At 35.9% G+C, this 27,068-nt stretch overlaps 1 protein-coding gene across 1 annotated transcript; it reads left to right on the top strand.

The window, feature by feature from the left end:
* The first annotated feature begins 252 nt into the window (after positions 1 to 252).
* On the top strand, positions 253 to 27,028 carry ALDH5F1 (aldehyde dehydrogenase 5F1). The gene is made up of 20 exons (XM_068643254.1): positions 253 to 605; positions 1,171 to 1,284; positions 1,493 to 1,592; positions 4,002 to 4,050; positions 4,200 to 4,287; positions 4,413 to 4,523; positions 12,884 to 12,946; positions 13,063 to 13,173; positions 13,733 to 13,798; positions 13,881 to 13,958; positions 14,056 to 14,133; positions 16,790 to 16,856; positions 17,472 to 17,557; positions 17,817 to 17,849; positions 17,951 to 17,983; positions 23,780 to 23,880; positions 26,099 to 26,184; positions 26,361 to 26,467; positions 26,550 to 26,627; positions 26,781 to 27,028. The coding sequence occupies exons 1-20, from the start codon at positions 486 to 488 to the stop codon at positions 26,817 to 26,819; spliced, it is 1,608 nt and encodes a 535-aa protein (XP_068499355.1). The 5' UTR covers positions 253 to 485; the 3' UTR covers positions 26,820 to 27,028.
* The last annotated feature ends 40 nt before the right edge of the window (positions 27,029 to 27,068 follow it).

Genomic DNA, 27,068 nt, shown 5'->3' with positions numbered 1-27,068 from the left:
TGACTTTACCAATATTGTTTGCTTGAAATGAAAAGAAGAAAATGTTTGAAAGTGAAGGTTATTTTATTTGGTAGATTAGATGTATAATGAATTATACTTAATATTATTCTGTTCAACATTAATTCTAATGTTTGGTGCAGTGATATCATTGTATCCACGTAAGTCCTAATTAAGATTTGATTCCCTTAAGACAAATATTAGAAAAAGAATGGTATTAAAAAACCTAAATTAAAAAATAACCAAACATTTTATAAAAAGAAAAAGTAATCCTCAAAATTTGGCTTAGTTTAGAGTTGTCTCTAGAAAGCAACCTAAAACTTTGTCTGTTGCGGAATTAGTTGGAACGGTGGTAGTGATCTTCTCCTAGTTAACACCACATTCGTGGCATTCATTCCTCAAGTTCAGATCAACTTATGCCAATGATGCACCCACATTTCTGACACTCTTCTCATTCATTTTCATCAAGCAAACAGACAAAACTGCTGATGGCAGCACAGAACCTTTGCTTCATGGCAATGCGATCGTCAAAGCTTCTCTCTCGCCCTTCCTATCTTCTCTCTGTTCAGATGCAGATGCTATCCTCTTCTCCTCCCCTCACCCGGAAGGCAAGCCCTTTTTTTGCACCATTTTCTTTTTCTGACATACCCACTTCTCAGTGTGTCTTGATGTTTGAATTTGATTACAAAGTTCCAATCTTTTTGCCTATATTGTACGTATTTTCACCCATTTGTTCAAGGGGGATAATTTTGATATAAAGGGAACTTTAGGCTTCCCTTAACCTTTTTAACGAGTTTAAAGTAAAATTCTATAATTTCAACTATATAGTCCTTATAAATCAATCACTCTTGGATAAACTTTTAAAGTAATTACTATGAAAGTCAACAGTTTTCAATTACAGGACATCCTTGTTTGAATGGTGAAACTGCAAGCAACCTTTAATTCTTTGTTTAAAGTGTGAACGACTTAAATCTGATTTCTTGTTAGCATTGTTAATGATTCGATTCCTAATATTGATATTGGAATGACTATTTTGATGTAGTTGTCATTAGAAAACCAGACTGATGATTCTTAAGTCTTTCAGGGACTAACAAATGGGTGTTTATTATTTTAGTACTATCATTTGGGATATTCCTGTTACTTGTGCATGAGTCAGGTTTGTTTGAATGACAGATGAGCATAGATGCACAAAGTGTTGCTTCCAAGCTTACAAGTTCTGGACTGCTGAGGACTCAGGGCCTTATTGGAGGGAAATGGACTGACGCTTATGATGGAAAAACCATAAAGGTATACCTGCTGTTCATTTTTTCTCTCTTCTTCCAATGTATTTTTGGCAAAGTGAAATGGAAGAGGGGCAGCATATACTTGCTGCTTCATGGTCTATTAATGTTGCTGATGATAGTAGTGTAACTTTGCAGCCTGTTTTTCCACTTGAAATTTCTTTGTTTTAATAGTGTTATTGTTTTAGCATCTTATATATTCAATGACGTGACAGGTTTATAATCCAGCAACTGGTGAATCTATTGTAGATGTTGCGTGCATGGGTGGAAGAGAGACAAATGATGCAATTTCTGCAGCCTATGAAGCATATCGATGTATGAAACTTCCCAGTTTGATGCTGTATGCTATATTTCAAGCTACGAACAGAAACATAGGATATGGTTAAAATATATTAACAGAAATGCCTGACTATATATGTCGTTTCCTAAGATACTTAGTGTGTGTATTTGGGAGAGCCAATAAAGAGCTTATTTGAGCTCTTTAGGAAACTTAGGTGTATGAAACTTTCCAGTGTGGTATATTTCAGACTACAAGTAATGACCGGAACTAAATATGTCTTTGCCTTAGAAACATAGGGGGTGTTTGGAGAAGAGCTTATTCATATTTCATTAAGCTTCGTGGTGAAGTTTATCAAAAAACTATTAGAGAAAAGATAAAACCAGAATAAAATGATGTAATATTTTATTATTTCTGTGATACGCACAGCAGAATACAAAGGGAGCATTTTTAGTAGCTACCCTTGAAAGCAAAAAGACCAAAACCCAAAATAGAATCACCAAAAAAGGGACAGCTGGAAATAACACACTAAAGGGGAATATTGTGCTAGTGTAACGGAAAAATACAGAGAGATAGAGAAAATAATATCTTTTATATTCTTTATTTTTTAAATTGTTGAAAAACTGAACGAGTTTCAGATTTGGACTTTAAAAGATAAATCCGTATGAACTTAGAATGTGCATCAACAAAGGAAACATAGTAAGTGTAACCAGAAATGTGAGGTAATATGCAATGATCCCTAGAGGTTAGTAAAAATTAAGTCCAAAGGAGTTGTGTAAACAGTTTCAGAGGTAGAAGAAGGAAGTCTATGGGACTTCCCTATACAACAAGAAGATCATTAATCAAGAACATTTTTTTATTGACTAAAGGAATATTGCAACAATTAAGTATGAGTTTAAGAACATGAGAACTAGTATGAAGCCCAGACTGCTAGGGTTCAAAACTACATCATAAACTTTATGTGTAGTACTAGAATTAAACATATGCAGAATTGGAGGACAAAACAACAAAATCTGAAGGCGAATCAACTGCAGAGGACAGCAACACAGAGGACCCTCGAGGCTGGAAATTCCAGAAGGAGTAGAGACCATTAGTACCAACAACTCCTTTTGAGTGAAATTCAAAGAGGAGTACAAAATTATTCTCCCTAGTCTCTTGACGGGAGAATAATGAGGATGAAACTCAAAGAATACAAAATTGTCTTGCGTAGAAGTACTGACCCTTAATAAATTTTTGGTAATAAAGGGAACATGTAGGTTATTTAATAATGATCATTTAGGTTATTTAATCAGGATCATGCAGGTTATTTAATCAGAAACAAATAAGTTAATAGGTGACAAAAGAGGAAGAACCAGATTTGTGAATATGTAAAAACCTTGACCATCTCCGGTGAAAATTTTATCCGGTCCCTCAAAATGACCAAGTTGATGCATATTCTGTGGCTCCCTAGTGACATGAAAAGAGGCCCTATGTTTGCTTATCTTGTATGGCTTCGTGCTGCTATACATGATTTTAATGAGCTCCTTCCACACTGCACTGCACTATGTTTTTTATGATCTTGGGCTTATATGACTTGCCACAATAGTATGTAGCTACCCACGATCAGGTGTTGGGATCACTAGTAAACCCTTCTATGACTTCTACATCTTTTTCCTCCATATTTCTCAAAAAATGAACATAGACACATACTTCATTTGCAAGGGAAATACTGCCTTTACATCAGAAAGTAATAACTCTAAATGCCTTCGCACAGGTAATTCTAACAATCTTCCAAAATGAAAATATCATTGCATTGGAGATAGCATTGATAGGTGTTGGAAGCTGCATGGGAAACCCCCTTGTTGACTCAATATTGCTCAGACATCTATTGTTGAGTCACTTGTTGCTCCTACACTACTAGCTAATACTCTTTGGTGGTACACACGAGTAATTCATTTGGTTGTCTCTCTCAATCTTCTTCTCTTGATCCTTGGGTCATTGATTGTAGTGCAATCGTTCATATATCCCGTAATCATTCTCTTTTCTCCATCTTTACCACTACTACTATCAATTTTCCTTTTATAACTTTTGCCAATGGTTCACAAACACAAGCTTGGAACATTGGTTGTTTGTTTTTGAGCATGGGTTTGGTTTGGTCCCCCATGTTTTTGTATATGTTTTTTCCTTCTTTATATACAACTTTCCATGTGATGATCATATGGTTGTTGAATGTTGGGGTGCAAGCCTCGCTGGATGCCAAGGTTAACAATGATGCCTAACATGTGATCTTTAACTAAAAAAAATGTCTCTCTATTATTATAGTTTAATAGTAATCATACCCTTTTCTAATATATTAATGATGTATTAGTTCTTGGTTTATTTATGTTCAATAATCATTCTTTGTACAAAAGATGAATTAATATTTTGGACCACTCACAATATTATGATGGCTAAAATTTCCTGTGTAGCATGGAGCAAAACCACTGCTGCTGAAAGAAGCAAATTTTTGAGGAAATGGTATGGTTTTCTTTTGTGATTTCATGAGCTGAGGAGGTTTGCATATGTTTCTATGCATGACAGCTGGACATGTCATGATGGAAGTTCATGATTTGTATTTTTTGTTTGATAATAGTTACATCCTGTTCATCTTCTCTTCAATTTTCAAGGTATGATTTGCTAATGGTACATAAAGAAGAACTTGCACAACTTATAACCTTGGAGCAGGGGAAAACTCTTAAAGAGTCTATTGGTGAGGTATATGATGGGTGAACTTCTATTGTTTTGTACTTTGCCAATTATTTTTCCCTTTCTTTCTTATGTATTTTCCCTAATTGAATTTCATTATGGGTACAATATATATGTAAATGTCTATTTTACAGATAAACTACGGGGCTGGATTTGTTGAGTTTTCAGCTGAGGAGGCAAAACGTGTATATGGGGATATAATTCCTGCACCTTTATCCGATCGGCGATTATTTGTTCTTAAGCAGGTAATTTGGTGTCTTAGATTTTTTATTCAGCTTTTATTATACATTAAACAATAGGGTATGACTTATGGGGATAATGGGATTTTTCTTTCTATGCCACTCTATGGTGTAATTGGTTGAGATGAAATGTTTTATCATCATTAAGGATTCTTCTCAGCTTAAACATGACATGAAACAAAATTTTTTTTATGACCTCTATTTGTATTTGGCTCATGGTCTCTGTTAGGACCTTAGTTTTGGACTCAGGCCTAGTCACTAGGCCCACATTATGGAGAGTTTATTCCAAAAGTAATAGGAAGGGAAGTATGGAATAATTGCTAAGGTGGCAGTGAGAGAATGAGTAGTGGATTGGTTGTGAAGGTCACTAGGATGAGAGGGGGCATTAACGATTATAGATAGTTAGTCATTGGTAGAGAGCATTTGTGCCTTTGAAAGAGCCTAGCATTGGGCAATAGGATTTTCGATTCTATTGTATTTCCTCTTTATGCATTCATAATACACACATTTTCTTGATTAGTGATTGTCTTCCACCACTACTAATCTTGGTTTCTAACAAATTGGTTCAACATATTGGATGACTCAAGTGGGTGATAGAACCCAAAATGATTCATGGGCCCAAAAGAATGTTCAAGCTGATCCAGGTTTACATAGGCCTAGAATATGGCGTGTGTACACTAGGAGAAACAGAATTGAAAAGGCTAACAGAGCATGATGAGGTGGCAGAGAGAGAGAGAGAAAGAAAAGGTTGGGTGATAGTTAGTTACGGGATTTGTGGGTGTGTGAGGCGTGTATCCTTATAGGCACAACCTAGCATGAGAATGGGGGGGGGGGAGAAAGAATATTGCAGTTTTGCAGAATGGAGAATGCTAATTCTCTATAGGAGCATAGCTCTGGACAGTAGCCTCCTACTGTATTTTCCCCTTTTCAGTATCAATAATATACCACGTTTACCTCCTTTCTCTTATTTTCTGTGTTGGTCTGTATCAAACTGGTCCGACCTGCCGGATCTGCGAGGAAGAAACCAGTGCTAGGAGGTGTGACAATTCTGACGAATGCCACCGAAGATGGAAGCCAAAGTATCTGCTCTGGAAAATGAAGTTGCTAACCTACGTGCAACACTCAACACAATGCAATGGAAGGCTGAGAGTAACCAGGAACAACTATTGGCGATGCTGAGCCAGAGTTTGCAATTGAAACGGACTGATGGAGACAAGGAGACAGGCAGTAGCGGAAACAAGAATCGGAACGGTGAGGAAAGAGGAGATTCCGGCGGACCGACGTTTGGCTCAGGATGGTTGAAGCTGAACGGAGAACTGTTGGACGAGTTTCGTCAATCAGTGAAGAAGGTCGAACTGCCGATGTTCACTGGTGAAGACCCTGCTGGATGGATTGCTAGAGCAGAGGTCTATTTTCATGTCATGGAAACCAGTCCTGAGGTACGAGTGAACTTAGCCCATCTTTGTATGGAGGGATCTACAATTCATTTCTTCAATTCTCTGCTGCATCTGGATTCTGGTTTGACTTGGGAGAAACTCATCCAAGAGTTGCTGGAGCGTTATGGAAGCACTAGTGAGGGAGATGTCTTTGAACAATTGTCTTCACTCCAGCAGAATGGTTCAGTGGACACCTACATTCTGGAATTTGAACGTTTAATAGCCCAGATCCCAAAATTACCAGATGAACAATATTTTGGGTATTTCATCCATGGGTTGCGCGATGATATTCGTGCGAGAGTGAGGAGTATGCGTGCGATGGGGCCGTTGCCACGTTCACGCCTCATTACATTGGCGAAGGCAGTAGAGAACGAGTTGCAGGGTCGCAATCGGGTTGCCACTGGGTCGAAAGGTATGGGTCCCCGATTCGGGTATGGGTCTGGTCAATACAATAAGTCGACCCACCCCACTATGAATGGGCCAGTTTCTGTGGGCCGTGAACAGGGTCAAGGCTGGGTAATGATCCAAAACAACGATGAAAAACAGGGGCGGCTACCAGCGACAGAAAAATCACGTGCAACACAGAAGGATCGTGGAATCCGCCATCTTCCTTACCAGGAACTTTTGGAAAGAAGGCAGAAAGGGTTATGCTATAAGTGTGGGGGGAAATTTCACCCCCTTCACCAATGTCCGGATAAATAATTGAGGATAATGGTGTTAGAAGAATCTGAGGAAGAAGGTGAAGCGCAGGCTTTGATTTCAACGGAGATGGAAGAAGAAAACCTGGAAATTGATGGTGAATGCACTGTATTGAGCCTGCAGACATGTACTGTTCAACCCCAGACAATGAAATTGGAAGGTGCAATTAAGGGAGTACCCATTGTGATTTTAGTTGACAGTGGGACAACACACAACTTCATTTCTAAGAGGTTGGTTCAAACCATGGGATGGGAAGTGGAACTCACTAAGGAAATGAGAATTCGCTTGGGAGATGGTCATAAGGTTGTAGCCAGAGGAGAATGTAAGCAGGTGGAAATTGAATTAGAGGGAATTAAATTATTTGTGGATACCTTGCTGTTTGATTTAGAAGGCATTGATGTGGTTTTGGGCATGTCGTGGCTGGCTACCTTAGGAGAAATGGTGGTGGATTGGGGAAAGCAGACCATGAGATTCCAACACAACAAAGAGTGGGTCATGGTACAGGGACAGAGCACAAAACATACTGCACAAATAGCTTTACAAAGCTTTGTGGGAAACACACGTAAGTGGGTTGAGGAATGGTTTTTCGCCTCTGAATTGGTGCCCCAGAACAGAGTTGCACAGACCACTGAGATGACGAGTTTGACTCCAATTCAGAAACAGCAGCTCGACTATTTATTGGAGCAGTTTGCAGAAATTTTTACAACGCCCGTTGGACTACCACCAAGGCGACAAATAGAACACAGAATCAACCTGTTGGAAGGACAAGGTCCGGTAAATGTTCGACCCTATCGCTATTCCCATCATCACAAAGATGAAATAGAAAAACAGACCAAAGAATTACTGCAAGCAGGGTTAGTACGCCACAGTCAGAGTGCTTTTTCTAGCCCTGTTATTCTGGTGAAGAAGAAGGATGGATCGTGGCGAATGTGTGTGGATTATAGGGCTTTGAATAAAGCAACCGTGCCGGATAAGTTTCCAATTACCGTGATTGATGAGTTGCTTGATGAGTTGCACGGAGCTATGTATTTTTCCAAGCTTGACCTCAGATCCGGGTATCACCAAGTGTTGGTGCGAGGTGAAGATGTCCACAAGACGGCGTTCCGCACACATGAGGGGCACTACGAGTATTTGGTAATGCCTTTTGGCCTGATGAATGCTCCGTCTACGTTTCAGTCCCTAATGAATGAGGTGTTTCGAGCCATGCTTAGAAGATTTGTGTTGGTTTTCTTCGATGATATACTGGTATACAGTCACGATTGGCCATCCCATCTTCAGCATCTTTCCACAGTGTTGAGGATCTTACGTGACCAGAAGTTGGTTGTCAACAGGAAGAAGTGCGCTTTTGCTCAGTGTTCAATAGAGTATTTGGGTCATGTGGTTTCTCAACAAGGGGTGACTATGGATCCTGCCAAGATTGCTAGTATCATCAATTGGCCAACTCCCAAAAATGTGAAAGGTGTGCGAGGCTTTCTGGGACTTACCGGATATTACCGGAAATTTGTCAAGGACTACGGGAGGATAACACGTCCCCTGACGGAGCTGACCAAGAAAGATGGATTCACCTGGAATCCTAGATCTCAGCTAGCATTTGACACTTTGAAGATAAAGATGACAACAACCCCAGTTCTTGCTCTACCTGATTTTTCACAACCTTTCATCATTGAAAGTGATGCTTCGGGCTGTGGAGTAGGGGCAATTCTTATGCAGAATTCCAGACCTGTGGCTTTTTTTAGCAAGGCTTTGAGTGAAAGAAATCAGACAAAGTCAGCATATGAAAAGGAATTGATGGCAATTGTCTTGGCTGTGCAACACTGGCGCCCTTATTTGTTAGGTAGGCAATTTATTGTATATACTGATCAAAAGAGTCTGCGGCAGCTATTGCATCAGCGGATTTCCACCATGGACCAACAGAATTGGGCTGCCAAGCTTTTGGGGTACCAGTTTGACATTGTTTATAAACCAGGGGCCACGAACGGAGGGGCAGATGCTTTGTCCAGAATGTATGAGACAGGGGAGTTGCATTCTTTAATTTCTTACCCTGTGTGGAGTGACGGAGGGCAGTTAATTTCTTACCCTGTGCGTAGCATGAGAATGGGGGGGGGGGAGAAAGAATATTGCAGTTTTGCAGAATGGAGAATGCTAATTCTCTATAGGAGCATAGCTCTGGACAGTAGCCTCCTACTGTATTTTCCCTTTTTCAGTATCAATAATATACCACGTTTACCTCCTTTCTCTTATTTTCTGTGTTGGTCTGTATCAGTGGGGGAGGATGAAGTTCCATGAAAAGTCATTGTCAAGGAAGTAGTGAATGTCCCAAAAGATGGAAGCAAAGGTGGCAACTCTCTAGAGTGAGTTCGCTAATTTCTATTATTCTCTTCTAACAATGTAGACCAAGGCCAAGGAAAGTCAAAATAACATGTGCATCTAAAGAGTTCTATAATGAGTGTCAAAGACTGTGCTATTAAAGCATAACTGTAGTATCAAAACTATACCAAAAGCTTGACAACAATCATCAAATTTTACATTTATGGTTTGGTATTTTTGTTGGTTTGATATGTAAATATGCAAAACCATTTTCTAGATCTAATAGTCTCCTATCAGTTTGACCAAAATCATCAAATCTTACATTTATGATTTTGTCAACATTCAAAGTTTGAGGAGTTAAAGATAAGCCTTTGATCTGTCCAAGTATCTCAAAAATGTATTGTTGGATCGAGCGCTTATCACTAGGCGAAAAGCTATAGTTGATAGTTAGAGTGTTTCTACTTGAGAGCGTAACAATCCAAGCGCTATGATTTGACGGTCACTTGGCCCACCAGGCCTCCACCACAGGACAATTGATGCCACTTACAACAATCTCTTCCTCAACAATTGCTGTGCTAGAATCAAACTTGTGACCTTGGATCCGATTCCAATTGTTGGATTGAGCGCTTACTACTAGGCAAAAAACTATAGCTGATAGTCAGGGTGCACCTCTTTCTACTTAAGAACATAGCATCCGTAGCGTCACAATTCAATTATGACTTGGCCTGCTTGGTCTTTGTCACAAGACAATTGATGTCACCTATACAAGGTTGTCTGTTTCTTCTGTGTTGTCTCTTTCACTTTTTGAGTCGTCCAAATCTTCTTGTTTCAACATCAAAACTTTCTTGAGTCGGCCAACACTTTTTGTCACTTGTTAGCCACCACATCATCTCACCTCTAATGTGCCAATGTGATTGGAGCTGCCCTTCTCTCGCAACCACTACACACCTAACTCAACCAAATGATGTCATGTGCCACTAGTTCCTTGACATTTTATCTTCATACACCTGCACCAAATCTATGCTTGAAACTTTGTTGTTATTTATTTTGATAGCTCCAACAACCAACTAACAATGTTTTATTGCTGATCAACCTGAAACTTTGATGTTGTGGTTGCCATGGGCATAATCTTAACACCATATCACATTTCATGTCTTGATAGTTATCACTCCTTCAGAGACTATTTATAGGCAAAAGCCTCCTTGCTGACTTGTTTCTTAATGTGGAAAACATAGGTGGAAGCCGTATAAAGAGAATTTTTGGATTGCGATGGGGCTTTACAACAACTCAATTTTCATCTACAAAGAGCCTAGAGTAGAATGAAGACCCAAGGTGATAGACAAAACCAATTTTTGAGATAGAAGATTGGGTTTTTTCTCAAGTTATGGTCCCATGGGCAGAAAATAGTTGAAGCTCGCATTTGCCCCTAACTTTCTCCTTGCTACTATGGTCCTTTCCAAATTGTTGAAAGAATAGGAGCAGAGTCTGGAAAAATTCAATTGTCAGATTGATCCTGTATTTCATGTTTCTTTGTTAACAAAGGTTGTTAGAAGTTAAATAGTTGAAGAGGACCAACCTACTAGTTTGACGGCGGAACACAAACAAGTTCCTTTGATTGGAGGCAATATTGGTAGCTTGTAGCATAACCAAGGAAGGTGATTTAGTTCCCAATTGTTGATGCATTTGAAGAAACCATTTGGGTGAAGGAATTCAAATTTTGGAATCTATTTCTGTCTTTCATACTTGAGGACATGAATGCTAATCAAGAAGGGGACAATGTTAGGACCCCATTTGTGGACTAAAGTCCAGTCTCTTGGTCAACAATATGTAGAGTTTATTGTAGAACAAATAGGAAGGGAAACATGGAATAATTGTTTAGGGTAGTGAGAGAGTGAGTAATGGATTGGTTGTGAAGAAAATTCTGTTATAACTTGCTTTTTGGTATGAGAGGGGGCATTGCTGATTGTGGATAGTTAGTCATGGGGGGACAGCATTTGTGTCTACAAAGGAGCCTAGCTCTAGGCAGTAGGAACTTTTATTCTATTGTATTTCCATTTTATGCATTCATAGTACACACATTTTCATCTGTAGTACTAATCTTTTATTTCTGATTGTGGTTTTTAAAAATCTTGTGGAAGTCTCCTTAATAGATACATAATGGGCAGTGCCATATTAAAATAGGGTTTGTTCCTAAGCACTAAATTTGAGGGGTTAAAAATAGTTTGAATTACTCAAATTAGTGTTTTGGGACTATATCATATTGTTTTCAATTTTTGAGGACTAAAAGTTTTTAAGATTTGAGAGCAAAACTAGAATTACCTTAAATTTCAAAGACTAAAAACATAGCCTTATTTTATTTATTGCCAAGTTCTCTTCCACCTCCCCAATTTCTATGTTATAGAAGAAAAAAAAAGAACAACTTGGTTAAATAGGAAATGGTGCTTTTTAAATTATATTGATGTGAAACATGGCTACTAAATAAAGCCAAAATATGACATTGTTCAAGTACTGCCGAATTTGTTATTTTAGGTCATATGTTATTAAGAAGTGAACTTTAAGCCCAACTCAACCTTATAAAACCGGTTTATAAGATAAGGTTTACATCCACTTATATACTATGAAATGTTCTTATCTCCAGTCGATGTGAGATCTCTAATTCCCCTCACGTCGAGACCCTTCAACTTGTGTGTGACATGGTAGTTAGAATCGGATGAATTGTAAGATTCAAATTGCGATTCGAAACAAAACTTGACTTTGCCGATTTAGATCCGAAGATGAATCGTTTTTGGGTGATAATCGTGACATGAATCAAGTGAATTGTGGGATTCTCAATTCTGTTTCGTTATTTCTGATTCATAGAGATTTTGTTACCGAAGAAGAAGAACAATGGAAGAAGAAGAAAAGTGAGGAACATGGAAAAGAAGCTTAGTCACCGGGGGATTCATTGGAGAAGAAGGGTCATGAGAAGATCTTCGGAGAAGAAAATTTTATTTGTTAAAGTACCTGCTGAACCAGGTTTTTAATATTTGAACCGCACCTAACCTAATATGAACCATTTTTCACTCAACCATTTTTTTAAAGGGTGAACCACCGTTTTAGAAATGTTGAATCATCTTTTAGAAAAGCTGACCCACCTTTTAAAAAAGCTGAACCATTTTTTTATTTTATTATATCTTTTTAAAAAGTGTATTTTAAATAAAAACTGTTTATGTTATTTTTACTTTTTTATGAACAATTATTTAAGTTTCTGTTTATTTTATTTTATTATATATATTTTTTAAAAAGTGTATTTTAAAATAAAACTGTTTATGTTATTTTTTTACTTTTTATATTAAATTTTTGTTTATTTTAAAAATAGATTATATTTTATTTATTATGTATCTTACTCTTTATATCTCGATTCTATAACCATGGTGTGTGAGACTATTTGTGGGTGGTTCAATAGCGGGTGGCCTAATAAGCTCAACAAACTCTCGTTATAATAGACTCTAAATGACTCTGATACCATAAGTAAATTTTAAACCGGTTTTATATAGTTAAACTAGACTTAAAGTTCACTTCTTAATATATGTTAAGTAGGACCCAAAGGAGGTACTCTCCCCAACAAATGGAAAGTATATTCCCATCTTATTAGAAGAAATGACATTAGCTTGTAGCTACATTTTTATATCTGGACTAATTGAAAGGTATATATTCTTGTGAATGTTGAGGAGGCATTTTTCTTAGCAAATAAAAAATATCATCTTGTCTTGATACCCAATAATTTAGTGTATGAATACTGCAGGAAATGATTGTTTCAATTGCCTTTTGTACGGAAGTCCTAGAATTTGATTTTACTCATTCTAATATTCAATTTCTGCTTGATAGTCCTGAATCCTAATATTTTTATATATATGGCTTGTGTTAATGTCTTTGGATTTGCAGCCTGTAGGGGTTGTTGGTGCAATTACACCTTGGAACTTTCCCCTGGCTATGATTACTCGAAAGGTATATTTTGTTTTGAATATTTACCATCCAAATTTGACAAATTTTCATTTGTAAGTGATTTTATGAGTTTGTGAACATCAGTCATTTTAAGAATTATTTGTTTTCTTATTTTTCAGGTTGGTCCCGCCCTTGCATGTGGCTGTACAGTGGTCGTAAAACCCTCTGAACTTACCCCTCTCACTGCTTTAGCTGCTGCAGAACTCTCCATTCAAGCTGGAATACCAGCGGTAGTTTCTTAAACATATTTTTATATGGAAGTTCATTGCATATTTTGCTTACAGTTCTATCATTTTCCGCTTGATGTTTTGTAATTTTGTATTTAAATTTATTGAAAATTGTCATTTTATTATACATCAATAGCTTGATTTGGATGTTTATAGGTAGTTCATTTTGATACTTTGGTAAGTAATCCACTATGTGTTTATGTCAAAACTATATTTAACTCTGCTGTTATTTTGCTCCTTTGCATGTCTTTTACTAACTTTAATGCTTTACTATTAATAATTTGGTACTGTACCATGTACTTGTTGCACATGTGAAGTATGACTTCAGAAGAGAAATACTAAATTGGTTCCTTCGGACACACCTAATCATCATTAGTTCTTCCACTAGATTGTGTAAATTTTACAAAAGTCTTTAGTTACCCATTTCTTATGTTGCTATATGTCTGAGACCTTTTCTCCACCTTCTCTTCTTCCAGTCTTTTCCCATAATAAACCTTCCCTGTTTTTTCCTCCTTCCTGCCCTTGTTTATGATTTTAATGGGTGTGATATTTTATGACATAGGGTGTCGTGAATGTTGTAATGGGAAATGCTCCTGATATTGGGGACGCTTTACTTGCAAGTCCACAGGTTTAGTGACCATTTGATTTTATGAAGCAATTACGTTGTGAATGTAATTGAATATGAGTATGAAATTGTCAACCTTATTTAGGTAAGGAAGATCACATTCACAGGCTCAACGGCTGTTGGAAAGAAATTAATGGCTGGGTCAGCTGAGACAGTTAAAAGAGTATGCTTAGAATTTGTCATTAATTTCTTCAAATACTGGGCATCTAATATTGAGAAGGATATTTTACCCTTATATACATGTTTTTTTGGATTTGTAGGTATCTTTGGAACTTGGTGGCAACGCGCCTTGCATTATTTTTGATGATGCTGACCTTGATGTTGCAGTAAAAGGAACTGTAAGCTAGAAATGATGAGAATGCATGGTGGTTGAAATAATGTTTTTTATTTTAAGATATTGCTTGATTTTGTGTGTCTAATTTGGTTACAACTTAATGTATGCAGTTCCTGAAACCTTTTGACAATCACTCAAGAATAATGGATTGTTTAACTACAGAAAATAGAGACACTGAGCTGAAACTGTGTTTCTTTGACAGCCCGTGGGCTTTATTTATATTTGAAAAAACAAAATTAATACTCTTAAGAAAATATAATTTAAGCCTAACTCAACCCCACAAAACCAGCTTGGAATGTGAGGTTTGCATCATTTTATATATAGTATAATTTGGCCTTTATCTCTTGTTGATGTGGGTTCATTAACACTCCCCCTTCCCGCTAATAACTGAACATCTCAAGCATGGGATGGGGCAACCTGACGGTGGGTGACACGAGGCCCAACACCTTGTTAGGATAAGCTTTAAATGATTCTTATAATATCTTAAGAAAGTGGAATTTAAGCCTAACCCAACCCTACAAAATCAGATTGTTAGGTGAGGTTTGCACCCACTTATTTACCTTATCTCTTTTCGATGTGGACTCTTCAACATTTGTTAGGTCTTTTTATAGGGGAGAGACACTAGGGAGATTTGACATCAATGAGTCATGAGGAAACCCATATAAGATACTTGACACTACCTCCTACCCAAAACCTTTGTAATCGGTTTGTAGGACTTCTTTCCTTATATATTGTTCAACTTTTTTATTTTTACTCAGTGTGGGACTCAAACTCACTTGGATTCCTAACATTCTCCTTCTCAAGTGAGTTTGATACAAGCCAGCATTGGTTGCATGAGTTTTCCAGTGCTGGTTGATGTTAATGACTGAAGGTTTTGCTGCGGAAGACTTGAGGAATGGAATGATCCGTGTGGTGTGGTTTAATTATGGAAGGAATTCAAGGAATCAAAAAGAGGTTAGGCCAACTTCTTGAGTGTTCTAAGCCAGGTTCTCTCGGAACTATAGCAAAGAGAAGATTGAGACTTCAAAAGAGAGTGAATTCTGATTTCAGCAGAGTTCTATTTCTCATGAATGCAAAGTCTGGATTACAAAGAGTAGCAATGCCTATTTATAAGCATGGAGAGGCCAATGTAGCGTGTTGTGCAAGCTACAAACCCTAACTTATTCAGATTGAAGAAGGGTCGGATAATTAGAAGTTTAAGACATTTATTTTATGTTTTGTTGTTATTTTAAGTGTTGAACTTGAAATTTGTGGTGTTTAAATTTGATGTTATTGTTATTTGAATTTCTAGACATAATGTTATTACTAGTTATGATTGCCTCTTTCATTATTGTTGTATTACACTTATATTTTTATAAATTATCTATGTGTAAATATTGGATTTCTTTTGATCGCAATGCTTCTGTCATAACCCGTTATGATTTCCTTTGTAACTTTGTAAAGGAATTTTGGGGTCTATTATGCGATACCGATAACATTGATATCAATATAATAATTCTTTATATTTCAAGTTTTATAGTATATAAGTGAGTTAGATTTAAATCCAGTTTTTAAGACTTGTATTATCACTGGTTTCAAAATTTTTAAGTATAGTTGATTATTGTTGTACATTGTCATTTCTTGTATGGTGGTTGAGCTTTAGATTGAGCAAAAAATATGGGGTTTCTTGGTTATGTGGAACTTTAATTGCTCCGGGAAACTGCAAATTTCGTGGAGAAACCTTGATTTCATGTATCTCCAATTACCAGTATGATTATTATTGGTCTTGGCTTGATGACTGAGGGCTGCTTGGCTAGGCAGTTTCAATTTTAGCAGTGGATTACTGATTCCATACATGCTAGTGTCAAATAGCTCAATATATTTTAAGGCAATGCAGGTCTTATCATTCATTATTTCTTCCACTGGATAACTTTTATGTTTGTTATTCTAACTATTTGAGTCTAGAACTAGTGATCCTTGCTTCCTGTTTCTTAGAATAAGGGGTAAAAGACCAACTTAAGTTTAAATACCCACAACCAAGTCAAACTCTTTCTGATTTCTTCTATTCATTTGATCACCTTCACTTGTTTTTTCTTTGTGCAACTGTTAGGTGATGAAGTATAAGTATATGTTCTTTTGCTTCAGGTCTTATCTAGCATGATGTGGTGGGCTGGTGAAGTGATTTTTTTGAACTGTCTTTTTGTTAGCTTTTTGTGATTTTTATCCATTTTGTAGATTTTTTCCTTGAAAAATCATTTTAATAGAGGATGATTTATTAACCATGTTTGAGAGATTAGTATATGCTCTAAACTAATGTGCTCTTTATATCTATCAAATGAACAGAACTCCCTCAAATTGGGGGAAACCTCCTCAGTTTAATTTGAGCAATTTTGGAGCTCTTGTGTTTATGTGGAATTTCTGGTTTTTGAAAATTATGGTTTCTGTGCATGAATTATTTTGTTTATTAGAATCATCAGCGATAGATTTGTGGTTGGGCAACTTGACCATGGGTTGGCATGGTAACAACCAACAGAGCTACATAAATTTTTTAAAGAACTGAATATAAGCTTCCAATTTTCGTTAGTTTCTAAATTTGAATGTTAAGTGGCATATTATAATTGTCCCTGCCGTTCAGTTATGATGACATCGCTAATTGTAAAATGTCATTAATTTGATTGCAGCTTGCAGCAAAGTTCCGTAATAGTGGACAAACATGCGTTTGTGCCAATAGAATTATTGTACAAGAAGGTTAGATTTAAAAGATAGTAAACTGTCGATTTTACAATTATATCTGTCATCTCTTGAAACTTCTCATTCGGATGTATTAATGTTACATGTTTATGACTCCCAATTTATGAGCACTTTCAAGAGAATTTGATACTTTTTTGCTAACTAATCTGTTTGATTAAGCACTTCCTAAATGGTATGAGTTTCCGAAATGTGTTACACAATCTATCTTTTTGATATAAAGTGCTCTTTTATATCTGTGTTGCTGATATGATCATGAGGACACTGTGAACCTTTCCTGGATTCTTACTAGCCGTTTGTAACCTTTCAATACCAATATCATTATGCTTATTGGTTGTGGCTACTGAGTGGTTTCTTATTTAGTTATGATATCATGATATGACATTGAATTTGTTGCGTTTTGAAGAATAAAAATTTCAGAAACAAAAACAGGAGAACTCAAGATAAACAATAAAGATAATTGCAGTGACATTCTTGTGAGATTTTTCTCCAAAGAATAGTGCTTTTATATTCCTATTGATGGTTTTGTTTGCTGTTTGAAGTTCACACAAATTAGTACATTATTTGTTTTGATACTTGTTGGTTTGATTTTTACTTAACCTTTTCTTTGTGAAGGTATATACGAGAAATTTTCAAATGCACTTTGTGATGCTGTTCAGAGTATGAAAGTTGGGGATGGTTTTAGTGAAGGTGTGACACAGGTAGTTATTGGTCTCTTGTTTTAGTTTTCTATGTTAGTTTCTGTTTTCTCTTCTGAACCAACTGTATATGCTTTTCTAACTTAGTGGTGGTAATCTTCATTCATATAGAATTCAGGTACTTTTTGATAAATAATTACTTTCCTTTCCAATATTCCTCTTCTATATAATATGTTGAGCGTCATTACTCTGTAGAGTCCTCTCCTAAATTTAGTGAAAATTAGTCATGGTGTAACTAAATTTCATATCCATCTCTAAACAGGGCCCTCTAATCAATGAAGCTGCTGTAGAAAAGGTTTGTGTTTCTCTTAATATTTCATTTTCTTTTTGCATTATTATAGGGTCTCCTCCAACTGATAGGAACATTTTTATTTGCTTTCTGGTTTTTGCTTACAGGTTGAGTCCTTAATTCATGATGCTACATCAAAGGTTTGTTCTCTTTGCTATTCTTCCATGTGATTATCTGCTTCAACCACCCTGCCTACCCTCTATGAAAGGCTGGGTATGGTGGGTTCTGATTTAAAACTAAACTGAACTGTTATTGAACCAGATTTTATTGACTTTATGAGCATAAAAGTTTTGTTCAAATTGTTACAACCGAAAATGATTTGGGGTTTGGTTTAACCAGTTTCTATTAAAATCTAAAATTTATCTTTTCAGTTCTCAACATGCCATTTTTCATCTTGTGACAGCACTAAATGTTTTACCTTGTCATTGGACTGCCTACAGCATAGTGGTACCTGTAGAATCTATTTATTATTGATATAATATTTTTCTATTGGAGTGAATGGTTCCCTCTTTCTTTGGTATTAATAGCTTGCTCTTTCTTCATAACCACAACAAAGCTTGTTGTAGTTAATGACTTTTTCTTCCCATAGCTGTTCAGAGAATAAACATTTATTTACTTCAGAAAAAGATGAAAAGCTTAGGGCTGAAAATGGAACGACTGTTGATTTGGAATTTGGATTGTCAAGTGTGTTTTTCCACTTGTTGTGTGGTTGAGTTTGGTTATAAACCTTAAAGGTGCAATACCTTTGGGTTAAAACTAACAACACCAAATTCTGCAAATTCGTTCATCTCACTTCTTTGTGGTTCAATTTAAGTTTTTTTTTCTTACAATTGTTTGGCCACCCCTATTTGTTTGACATTGTATTCAATCTCTTGAATTCTAAATGAAGTAGCTAAGAGAGTTAAGTAACAAAATTTTATTTATGCAAACTAGCAACCATATGTTGGCATTTAAGAATTATTTTATTGATAAAAATCACACCAATTTCATTCTCATAATTTCTATTTCTAATAATCAAAACCTTTAAAATAAAGAAATAAAAATATGTTGAAATGAATAGGAAAGTTCTGAAGATATTTTTCCCAATTACCATGGAGACATTGAGATTCTCAGATATTGAAATTGTTTTTATCCTAATAATATGCTCTTTACAGCATTGAGATTATTTTTATCCTAATAGTCTGCTATTTACAACACTGCTCCCTTAAGTTGGTGAATGAATATCAAAATTTTGATATGTAAAGAAACAGAGAAAATATTAACAAAAAGAGAACAGGTTATTATTTCACCTTAAAGTAAGAAGACACAAGGTAAGCAAATATAGGCTCTATAGAGGGTACAATAGATACACACTAAACATAGCAAAAATTAGCAAAACCAGAAAACTAATCAACATTCAGTTGAAAAATTGAATGTTTACATTTTTATCTCTACTAATGAATGTTAATCGTTTTCAACTTGCCCACAAGATTATGGAATCTGTTATGCAGAAGTCCTTTAGTGAAAATGTTTGCTATATGAAACTAAATTTCAACCCATAGACTTAAAATTCTGAAAAATAGTAAGGGTTTCAAATTTAAGTTTTAGCCATGTGAATAGTTAGAATTAACATATGATTGTGAGTAGTGTACCGAAGGAGGGAATGTTGTCTTCTAAAACTGATTACTGTGGGATTCTTAAGTAAGAAGAAGAGCTTTTCAAATCTCTAACAGAAATTACTGGAGCATAATCTTGCGAAAGACCTTCAAGAATGGCATCAACATATTCATCATGTTTGATGGGACATTCAATTCCAGCAAGTTCATCAGCAATGGACTTAATCTGTCCCACGACCTCACGTACAGTCTTGTTGTTAAGAGAGGTGGGATGGAGGTCAGTTCAAAGTTGTCTAACACTGGCCTTGGTTTGGGAAAAGAAGTGATCCTGAATTTTGTTCCCACACTTGATACAAACAAAAGAAAAGATTGACTTTGAAATTTTTGATTGAAGCAAAGAAAGCAAGATTTGATCTTGCACTTCCCGTTCTTCATATGCTGGATTTATTATTCCAGAAGCTCGGTCATCATCAGAGTGGAAAGAAATAGATAAAATATATTTATGAGATATCTTACAAATGTGATTACAGTCTCTATTTATAGACTGTTTTACAACCTAATTAAGGAAAGAAATAATAGGCAATGAAAGCCAGAAATAATGAGTGTTTAAAGCTGTACAAATCAAATAAAATCAAATCAGTAACAAATCTGTCCTAATAAATATAAAATGGAATCTGCACTTAATTATAACATAATTCTCCTGATTATGCAACACTCCCCCTCAAGTTGGTGAATGTATATCTATCATTCCCAACTTGCAAGTAAGATCTTCGAATTGTTTTGTGGGAAGTCCCTTAGTAAACATATCTGCCAATTGGAGTCTTGAAGGGATGTACTCAGTGGCTATAAGACCATCATCCAACTTCTCTTTAATAAAGTGTCGGTCTATCTCTACGTGCTTTGTTCGATCATGTTGAACCGGATTGTGTGCAATACTGATAGCGGACTTATTATCACATGCCAAACCCATAGGAGCTTCATATTTTATTTTTAGGTCATCAAGTATGATCTTCATCCATAAGAGTTCACACACCCCTTGAGCCGCGGAGGAATAACGGGATTTACAACAAATCGATGAAGTATGTGTGACTTTAGGACATGTTCAACTTGTTTCCACTGAAGATAATTGGAATCATCAAGTTTTTCATCTATAGAATTGGGCAAATATTGGGAAGCGGAAGGGAGGGAGGTTGAATTGATCATTGTGGAAAACATTTCGGCTCATGATGCAATATTAGAATTTTGATATGTGAAGAAACAAAGGAATGATTAACTAAAGGAGAACTAATTATGATTCCACCTTAAAGAAAGAAGATACAAGCTAACCATATATAGGCTCAAGAGAGGTTACAATAGATACACACTAAACATACCAAAAAACAGAAAAAGTAGAAAACTAACCAACATTCAGTTGAAAAATTGAATGTTTACATTTTTATCTCTAATAATGTATGTTAATCATTTTCAACTTGTCGACAAGATTTTGGAATGTGTCTTGAGGAAGTTCTTCAGTGAAAATGTTTGCTATATGAAATCCTGTAGGGACAGGAGTTGTAACCACTAGGCCATGTGAAGATTATCTTTGAAGGAGTGTTTGTTAATTTCAATATATTTGGTTCTATCATGTTGGCCTGGATTATGGGAATTTAGCTTCTGCACTAAAACAAGTGTCTCTATAATGTTTTTCTGCTTCTCTACGTCACCAGCCTTTTTCTAAGAAACATACAACCCAAAGGTAGAGTATCTGTTAGTAACAAAATCTGCCTGAGCAATATGGTCTTGTGTGTGATAAATAAATAAGTTTTTCTACCAATCTCTGATATTGAGTTTTTCCTATAGGAGATTTTTCTTCACTTCCAATTTTATGATTTTGTTTAATAGGAACTCTTGAAGTTCTACAACCCAACTTACTAGTTTCTTCAAGGAGCTCAAGTACATATTTTCCTTGGGAGATGAAAATCTCCTTTTTTTGAATAAGCAACTTCTATTCCAAGAAAATACTTAAGTTTTCCCAAGTCTTTCATTTTCAATTGAGCCACTAATTTTTCCTTTAAAGCCAATTTCTCTGTTTCATCATCTTTTGCAATAATCATGTCATTCACATAGACCAACAATAGTGTAAGTTTACTTGTGTGTTTTATGAATAAAGTATGATTTACTTGGCTTTGCTTATATCCTAAAAAAACCATTATTTTTCTAAATCGCCCTAAAGATACTCTTGGAGATTGGTTAAGACCATATAAGACTTTCTTTAGGAGGCATACCTCAATCCTTCCATTGTGAGTTTCAATTTCGGAAGGAATCTCGATGTACACTTCTTCTAAAGCTTCATGAACAAAGTAATTCTTCACATCAAGTTGGTGTAAGTCCCATCCTCAATGAGCTGCTAGAGCAAGAACAACTCGAATTCTATTAATCTTTGTTACTCATAGTCAATTACAAAAGTTTGAGTGTATCCCTTTGCAACCAATCTTGCTTTATACTTGTCTATTAACCTATTTGCCTTATTTTTCATTATAAATATTCATATGCACCCAACAGACTTTTTGTCTCTTGGTTTGTCAACAATCTCCCATGTTGAGTTTCTTTATAATGCATCCTTCTCCTCTATCATGGCTTGAGTCCAATGTTCATTTCTCATGGTTCCTTGGATTGGGGTAGGATTTTTTGTGGCATCAATGACACTTATAAAGTCATTGCATACATATTGAGAAATAGGATATTTAACATACAATATTTTTCCCTTTGCATTGCAATGGGTAAATTCTCAGTAACACATACGTCCTCACTATTTCAGAGCTCCTCACCTCTGAGTCAAACAACTTTTCTTACTCTAGAATCAAAGTGATTTGTCTTTTCTAACATTTTTGCCAAAGAATGTCTTGCTACAATGGGTTGGTTCTATCCCATTTGTGATGACTTCATCACTTAGATCTTCAACATCCTGCAAAAATAGATATGGTAGTGACATGAAGGAGAGCTCCCCCTCTTCAAGTGCTTTCTCCCCCTGAAGTGTAGGGCGAACAAAAAAGGATTTTGTTTTGTGATAGGTGACATCCATGGTGATATAGACTCGACGACTATTAGGATGATACCATTTTTACCCTTTAATTTATTAGTTATTAGGGGGATAACTAATAATTACACATTTAAAATCTCTAGGATCTAATTTACTACGATTAGGATTATAGGAGTGAACAAAAACAGAACATCCAAAGACTCAACAAGGTAAACTTAACATTAGGGGAGTAGAGGGAACAAAAGAAAAAAAGGCCTAACAAGATTAACATTAGTAACCTATTGACCAGTGACAATTAACACAACTTCTCCCTAGTAGGTTTCAAACATGTAGAAAGGGAGGACTTGAGCTACTTCTAGAAGAGGGTGATTCTTCTTTTTTGCATCTCTGTTTTGTTGTGGAATGCTAACATATATTAGTTCCTGAGTAATACCACTACAAGACAAATTTGGAGTATTCACGATTCACATATTTAGTACCATTATCAGACCTAGTTCTTTTGATGCTTTTTCTAAATTGATTTTGGATAGGACAGAAAAAATTAACAAAGATTTGGAAGACCTCTTACTTTTCATAATGTATGTCCATGTGTCACGAGAAAAAAGTGCCAATAGTATTGCAATTTGCATGTACTCCTACTTTTCATGGATAGGGTATATGATCCAGAAGACTTAGTCATTGATTCAATCATGTTCTCAAATGATCAAGTTCCTATTTAAAAGCTTTCATACCAGACATTGAAACAAAAAAAAACACAAAACAAAGAGATAATAAAGATTCAGTTCTTGTTGCTTTGATTCGTAAGAAAAAGAACCTATTTGGTAAAATGTTCTAGTCAAATTGGAATCAAATGAGTCATCACCACTCATTGAAATGGGCTCACGAGGTTCCTACAACACTATTAGTGGCAGCGACTAGTGGCGCACATCTTTCTGCCCCACCACTAACCTCAACAACGATAGCAATTTCTGGAGTGGAGGTTATAGCATCTTTTTGGTTTCATTGGCAATTTTGTGATGCTTTTTAAGCTACTGTGTCGTATGCTTGAGCAGCAATAGAGTCTTATTCCACAAGATGGGTTTTGTTACATTGAACAAACAATGTCATTATGGGAAACCAAATTCGCAGAAAATTCCTTTATACCAAGGTCTTTTAATTCTTTGTTGCCCTTCATTCTTTACAGCTATGGTGTATGAAAAAAGAAAAACTTATATTTTCAAATGTACATTTTCCAACTTTTTTGATCTTTGAAAAATATACCAAGGTGGATAAATATGTCTAGTAACAATGGTCATAACAATTCATTTCCTCTGTATCTGTAGGGGGCAAAAGTAATTACTGGGGGTAAAAGACATAGCCTTGGATTTACTTTTTATGAACCAACGGTGATCACTGATGTCAACAATGAGATGCGCATATCCAGGTAAATCTTTTGATGTTGTCTAAGTTTCTGATTTGTGTTCCTCATTTGATTTCTAAGTTATAACCAACAACTTTGACATGATATTTTGATTAATTTCTTGACTAACTGATATTCGCATGACATATCTCAGGTATGGTATATTATAATATCTGGCCTTGTTAGTTTAGTTGATGCTGCACCTTAGATATCTGGTGCCCATGCATTATATTAGTGAATTCAAACTTCAAATTTCTCAAATAGTCAGGAATAAGATCAACATGATTGTTGTTGAAAATTCAAAGTTTTTTTTTTTAATATGCTCAAATGCCCATACTTATGGATTGTTAGAAATACAGCTGCACCTTAGATATGTGGTGAATTTGTTCCAATAATCAGCAATGAGAGAATACCTTTTATTTAGAGTAGGATGCTTGCAGTGCCAGTGAATGCTCAGTGGTATGTTAATAAACTTAGTGGAATTCAAACTAATACCTAATCAGCTCTAAAGCACTTAACTACTCTAAAATGGATATTATGTGTTTTCTTTGTCAGAATTGTGTAACTTGTTAGAATAGGTTAACTTATGCATAGTATTACCTATCTGACCTATATGTGTAGAATTAATCATTACTTGTCTGTATCTTTGATGTAAGGAACTCCTATAAATGAATGAACTAAGAGATGAAACACTCTCCTAAAAATATTTCCATACTTCTATCTCATGTTTCTCAATTTTAAACTGTATTAAATAGAAAAAGTTGGTAATGAGAGGTGACACCAATGCAAATTATCAGAATGGATGTACTATGGTGGTATCCATATTGTATCTATTAGATTTTTCTAAGAATAATAATGTTAGAAAAGGTTTTGTAATAGAATCAGTGAGATATATAGAGAAAGATACAATGTAAAATGTATAGTAAATAAGAGGCTTTAAAACACGAGCAAAGTTGATTTCCCGAGACGTGAGTACTTATCTGCGGTGTATTGCGCAAGTCTCTTAGGAATAACAGGAACTTCTTGGAAATTTTCGAGGATCAAAACTAGCAAGTTATTCTTCAAAGAGTAAGAATCCAACAAACCCAAAAATATTATAATTTAAAATAAAAGAATAAAAGTGAAGAGGGAAAGAGAGGAAGATGAAGAGTGCACGGTGAGTGATATGGGGAAGATGAAGAAGAGAAGCGTGAGTGAGAGATGCAATTTCGGAGCAAAGGGATGCGGTATTTATAGATGGAAAAACCACAACTGTCGCATTTTCAAATCCTAGTTGAGTGGCACCATTCCATGGTCATGGCTTCCAAAAACGGAGCAACCGTCGGTGATGGAGGAAGACCCGCGTGAAAGGAGGAGCCAACCACCCAAGACTCTTTCAACATTCTCCGAACCGCCCAAGAAAGAAGGGAAGTTGCGGGTAACTCCCTTCCGTTTCTCCTTCACTCCTTCACTTTTGCGAACGTGGATTTAGGGTTGGCAACCCTCTTTTGCAATATCTCTTCATTCTGCCATTTTAGGATTGATTTACAACAAAATGGTTGTAGGATGTATGGTTTGAGCATAAGAAGAGAGCCCATTCCAAAAACCTAGTCCATTAGGTGGGAGAGCCTAAAGGCTTAAGTACCACTTCAAGTAGTTGATTTTATCCCACATGGGACTCTTTAACAACATGTGTCAAACGCCCTCAGCTAGATGCTTCTGAAATATTATCAGCATATTCTGTTACTGTCATTCTTACATTCCTTAATCAAACTCCAATCACCTAGAATCCCTTCCCAATTAATCACCCTTGACTTTGGGTAAAGATTTCCTTATTTGTTTTCTAATTCTTGACACGTCATTATAGTTTCCTTGTCACTACAGATAATTTATGAACTGCTTTTTCTGCTGTCTTTTTAAGATAATAGACTGGCTGTTCTGGGGTTATAGATGTGTTTTTTTTTATATACATAAGGTTAATCTCTATGAAATGAAGTACAAACTGGGAACGAGTTTTGTAGAAACACAACTGCAAAATTGTTGAATCTTTTCACTGCATTGTTACTATATCTTCTGAAAAGCTAGCCTTCACCTGTCTTTGCTGATATGAGGATTCAAACCAATGCAACTTATGCAATTTACTGTTCTATATTTGCAGAAATTTTAGTTCACTTTGCCTTGTAATAGTCAAATGGAATTTTGTTTTTAATTTTCAGTGGACTTTTTTCTTTGGTTAATTACTCTATGATTTGTCTTATACCAGAGAGGAAGCATTTGGACCTGTTGCACCCCTTTTGAGATTCAAAACTGAAGAGGATGCTATCAGAATTGCTAACGACACCAACGCAGGTGGTTCTTGTTACCATTTTTTCTAACTTGATTCTTCTTTATGCAGGCTAGAAGAGTGGTTTTTGTCCACCTCCCATAGTGCCATTTTTATGTTTCTAGTTTTGACTTATCTGGGTCACTCTTGGTTTAACGTTGTGAAATGTTTTTTGACCATGAAACCGAATGTACATGTGAAGGTTTGGGTTCATACGTCTTTACAAACAGTATCCAACGATCATGGCGTGTTGCTGAAGCTCTAGAATATGGACTTGTAGGTGTTAATGAAGGAGTATTTTCAACTGAGGTGCGTCTCATTCCTTGTTGAACGAGATTAAGTGCAATGATACTTTGTTGATGAGTTTATCTATGCGTATGCATTCATGCAGGTGGCTCCTTTCGGTGGTTTTAAACAGTCGGGGCTTGGAAGAGAAGGCTCCAAATATGGAATGGATGAATATTTAGAGGTATGGACAAATTTTCATCTCTGTAATTTTACTATACAAACAGGATTGCTTCAAAAGTGCAACTTTTCTCCTTCAAAGTTTGTAAAACTCAGTTTGAAAACATTACATTATAATGTGTGATATTGTTGAAGTTTATCCCTATTACTTTTCCAGATAAAATATGTCTGCTTGGGAAACATGAACAAAGAATGAAGTATGACAGTGGCAAGTTAAAGAGAAAGGAGTTTATTTGTTGAAGAATATGCATATAGCAGCGCGCTTGTTCTACACAAATAAAAGCAGGCTTTGTTCTATTTGTTCTGTTTTTGTTTTTCATTTCTTTCTTTCTGATGTTTTGTTGAATAATAAAAATTGCACTGTTAAAAAAACAATGCAAATAGCCTTTGAACCTTCTGCGGTAACGGTTTTTTGAATGAACGGTTGTCATATTTAACTAGTCCT

This window comes from Phaseolus vulgaris, chromosome 5 (assembly GCF_051622355.1).
Source record: "Phaseolus vulgaris cultivar YP4 chromosome 5, ASM5162235v1, whole genome shotgun sequence".
Taxonomy (NCBI): domain Eukaryota; kingdom Viridiplantae; phylum Streptophyta; class Magnoliopsida; order Fabales; family Fabaceae; genus Phaseolus; species Phaseolus vulgaris.
The sequence above is the reverse complement of the archived record's forward strand: the minus strand, read 5'-3'. Positions and strand labels throughout refer to the sequence as shown.